The sequence below is a fragment of the Leptonychotes weddellii genome, chromosome 8 (assembly GCF_054177405.1).
Source record: "Leptonychotes weddellii isolate Sample4059 chromosome 8, ASM5417740v2, whole genome shotgun sequence".
Classification (NCBI taxonomy): domain Eukaryota; kingdom Metazoa; phylum Chordata; class Mammalia; order Carnivora; family Phocidae; genus Leptonychotes; species Leptonychotes weddellii.
Window position 1 is genome coordinate 123713805 of NC_138376.1, and position 3913 is coordinate 123717717.

General features: G+C 38.5%; 1 protein-coding gene across 3 annotated transcripts in view; it reads left to right on the plus strand.

Moving 5' to 3' along the window:
• WTAP (WT1 associated protein) overlaps positions 1 to 1303 on the plus strand; it is a 26889-nt gene extending 25586 nt beyond the window's left edge. For all 3 annotated transcript variants that reach the window (XM_031028036.2, XM_006733218.3, XM_031028035.2), the window contains exon 8: positions 48 to 1303. In XM_031028036.2, the coding sequence (XP_030883896.1) occupies positions 48 to 631 (584 nt within the window). In that variant the 3' untranslated portion in view covers positions 632 to 1303. The remainder of the gene's footprint in view (positions 1 to 47) is intronic.
• The last annotated feature ends 2610 nt before the right edge of the window (positions 1304 to 3913 follow it).

Genomic DNA, 3913 nt, shown 5'->3' on the forward strand with positions numbered 1-3913 from the left:
AATATGTTTAAGAGATATTAAAGTAGGTTTGACTCTCCTTTGCACAGAACTGAATGACTTCATCATTCAACTTGATGAAGAAGTAGAGGGTATGCAGAGCACCATTCTAGTTCTTCAGCAACAACTGAAAGAGACTCGCCAACAGTTGGCTCAGTACCAACAGCAGCAGTCTCAAGCTCCAGCCCCAAGTACCAGCAGGACTACATCTTCTGAGCCTGTAGCACAGGCAGAGGCCACAGGTAAAGACTGCAGTCGGCTGGCCAACGGACCAAGTAACGGCAGTTCCTCCCGGCCGAGGACGTCTGGGTCTGGATTTCACAGGGAGGGGGACACAGCCGAAGATGACTTTCCTTCTTCTCCTGGGAATGGTAATAAGGCCTCCAACAGCTCAGAGGAGAGAACTGGCAGAGGAGGTAGTAGTTACGTAAATCAACTCAGTGCGGGGTATGAAAGTGTAGACTCTCCCACGGGCAGTGAAAACTCTCTCACACACCACTCAAATGACACAGACTCCAATCATGACCCTCAAGAGGAGAAAACAGTGAGTGGGAAAGGTAACCGAACTGCGGGTTCCCGCCACGTTCAGAATGGCTTGGACTCAAGTGTAAATGTACAGGGTTCAGTTTTGTAATATTTTTTCCAGCAAATTTTTATACAGTGTCATTTAATTTGGGAGAGGATACTGTCCAGAAAATTAACGCATACTTTTGTCACAGTTTGCCTTTTTTTGTGGGTGTGGTTTTTTCCTCCCCCCTCCCCCTTTTTTTTCCCTCCCCTTCTTTGCTTCAATACCTCTGCCACTTTGGAAATTGTAACAGTTAATTACCTTGAATGTTGCTAAAAGGACATTTTGTGTAGGGTCAAGTTATTTTTATATGAGTTAATGTGAAGTTGTAAATGGAAATCTTAAAGTATAACACAATGATGTCTGTATAAATCTGTGTCTCTCCTAGAACCTGTGCTGTGTAAGGGCATTCTTACTCATGCTGTTATTACACTTATGCACCATTCAGACTTGTTAGAGTAGATGTGGGTTTATGACTGCCAAGTTTGCCCAGTACAGTAGTTTTATCACTAAAAGTTGGACTTGCTGATGGAGTCCTGTAGTAGTTTCAGTGTTAGATACAGTTTTTTCCACCATACATCTGTGCATTTTCTCTTTAGGTGACTGAATGTTTAAGAAATTTGTGTGCATAGTTACTCAGTTTTTATGAACTGTTGTATCCTGTTAATGCATATTGCTCTGTGACTCCAGTATATCTTACCTGTACTGACCAAACCTAAATAAAGATTTTTATTGTAACCACTTGCATTAGTTTTTTTATTTGTATGTGTGTGTTTAACTCTTGTCATTTATTTTCATTGAATTGCTGAATTTCTACTCATCATCCTTCAACATACCACAATGGTGAAGCTTATATGTTCATGCATCAATTTTGATTGTGCACTTAATTTTTAAAAAAGGTATGCTTTAGGGCATTTGGCTGGCTCAGTTGGTGGAGCATGCAACTCTTGATCGTAGGGTTGTGTGTTACAGCCCCACATTAGGTGTAGAAATTACTTAAAAAAATAAAATCTTTAAAAACAAGTATGCTTTGTTTTGCAAAATGAACATGGAATTTAGGACTATAAATTTTTTTTTGTGACTTGTAAAAATAATTATAAAATATTCAAATATTTTAAGTATAAAGAAAAGTATTGGAAGAAAATAGTTACGTATTAGTTTTTAGTTGAAAAGTAGACTTTCTTTTTGTGAAATGATTCAGGTATCTGTATAGTCAATGATTTTTATTTTAAGATTTTGACAGAGCACAAGCAGGGGGAGCATCAAGCAGAGGGAGAGGGGAAAAAAGTAGTCTGCCCGCTGAGCAGAGAGCCCGATGTGCTTGATCCTAGGACCCCAAGATCATGACTGGAGCCAAAGGCAGACACTCAACGGACTGAGCCATCCAGGTGCCCCAGTGATGTTTATTTTAAAACATTGGCCACATTCAGGTCATGATCTCAGGGTCGTGAAATCGAGTCCCACATTGGGCTTGCGCTTACCGCAGAGTCTGCTTGGAGTTTATCTATCCCTCTAACCCTCTCCTCTCCGCTCGCTCGCTCGCTCTCTAAGTCTTTAAAAATAAAAAACAGCCACTGCTCTTGAGTTACACTAATAACATACCTGCTGATACTACATGGTAAGGCTGTGGGATGTTAAAATAAAGGAGAAAGTGTATTTAAGATGTTTTTAAGACTCTAGTTTGTTTCATTGTCTGATTTTAAACATTAAGTATCAAAGTATGGTATGGAATGGCTTTAGAATCTATAGCTTTTCATATGTGTGGTTGAGATGAAATGTGATTTCTGCTGAAAAGAAAATATTTTCTTGTTTTAGGTATTGTAACAATCAAGGAACCTCAGAAGTGGAGTTAATGACACTTGAAACTGAGGTACAGCTTATCTGAAAATAGCTCCTGTGTTTTTGCTTGTTTAACTGGCATACAGGTATATCTTGCCTTCATTGGTGTGTTTAAGATAACTGCACTTCTTGACTTTTGATTGGCCTCTTGTGTAGTCTCAAGGAAATAGATTCTACACAATTTTAAATACATTTACTTAGGATAATTAAACATTTTGGTGTATATTAAAATACTAAATATTTCCTCCATTATAAAGTACTTTTGACTTTGGTTTTTCTTAATGTATGTCCTTTTTTAACTTGCCCAATTTAAACAAAAATGGAATTTCTCTTTCCTTTGATGTTCTGTAATCTTTGTTGTACAGTAGGAAATTAATTTTTCAACTAGTGATAGAATTTTATGACTAAATTTAATATAGACCTGTTGTATGTCAGTACTAATTTTGAAGTTTCTGATGCATCTGTGTTAGTTGATGAGTAACTTGGGCAGAGAGAACTTTGGATTGTGCAGAGTCAGTATTCATTTTTGGAATTGGATGCTTTTTTTGCTGGTACAACTATGATAAGAGAGGTGGTAAGTCATAATCCAGGATGAGCGAGTGGACTCTGGAGCTAATGGATTTGAATCCTGGCTTTACTGCTTAACCTGCTTCATGGCTTGGGCAAGCTCCTTTCTCCCTCTGTGGCTCAGTTTTTTCCTGTAAACTGCATTAAATGAGTTAATACACGTAAAGTGCTTACAGCAGTGCCAAGCACACAGTGACTGCTCAGTAGATGTTAGCCGTTGCTATTATCTCAAAGTGCCAGTCCTGATGACGGACCATCTCCGTTGATCAAACTACTTCAAATATATATTTATATTATTTGGATAGAAAAGATGGAAGCTTACTTTAAATGGATTGTGATGTCTGAGATGTAAAAGTGAAAAGCTGCCTGTTTACTTCCTGTTAAAAATGTATTACTTCTCTTTAACTGGTACAAGTGAGAGTGCTGAGGCATTCTTTAGATGACTCCTGGAAATGGAGAATCCCGCCGTTTGGCAAAAGCTTGAGTGTACTGCAAAAAAGGTTAATTTTAAGGGTAGTCAATTTGGATAAAATCTAAAAAGTAAGATAGTTTTGATGTCTCTACTTTAGCATTATTCCAGGGAGATTTGTACTATGAAGATAGTAAAAAAAATGCCTTAACATTTTTGATATCTATTGAATACTTAACATGCCAAAAACTGACACATATTTTATATATGCCATTTTACTATCACCCCCGTGAGAAGAGGCACTTGTTTGTTTTACAGAACAAGAAATGGTTTAGGGGCGCCTGGGTGGCTCAGTTGGTTAAGCGACTGCCTTCGGCTCAGGTCATGATCCTGGAGTCCCGGGATCGAGTCCCGCATTGGGCTCCCTGCTCGGTGGGGAGTCTGCTTCTCCCTCTGACCTCCCCCCTCTCATGTGCTCTCTCTCATTCTCTCTCTCAAATAAATAAATAAAATCTTTAAAAAAAAAAAAAAGG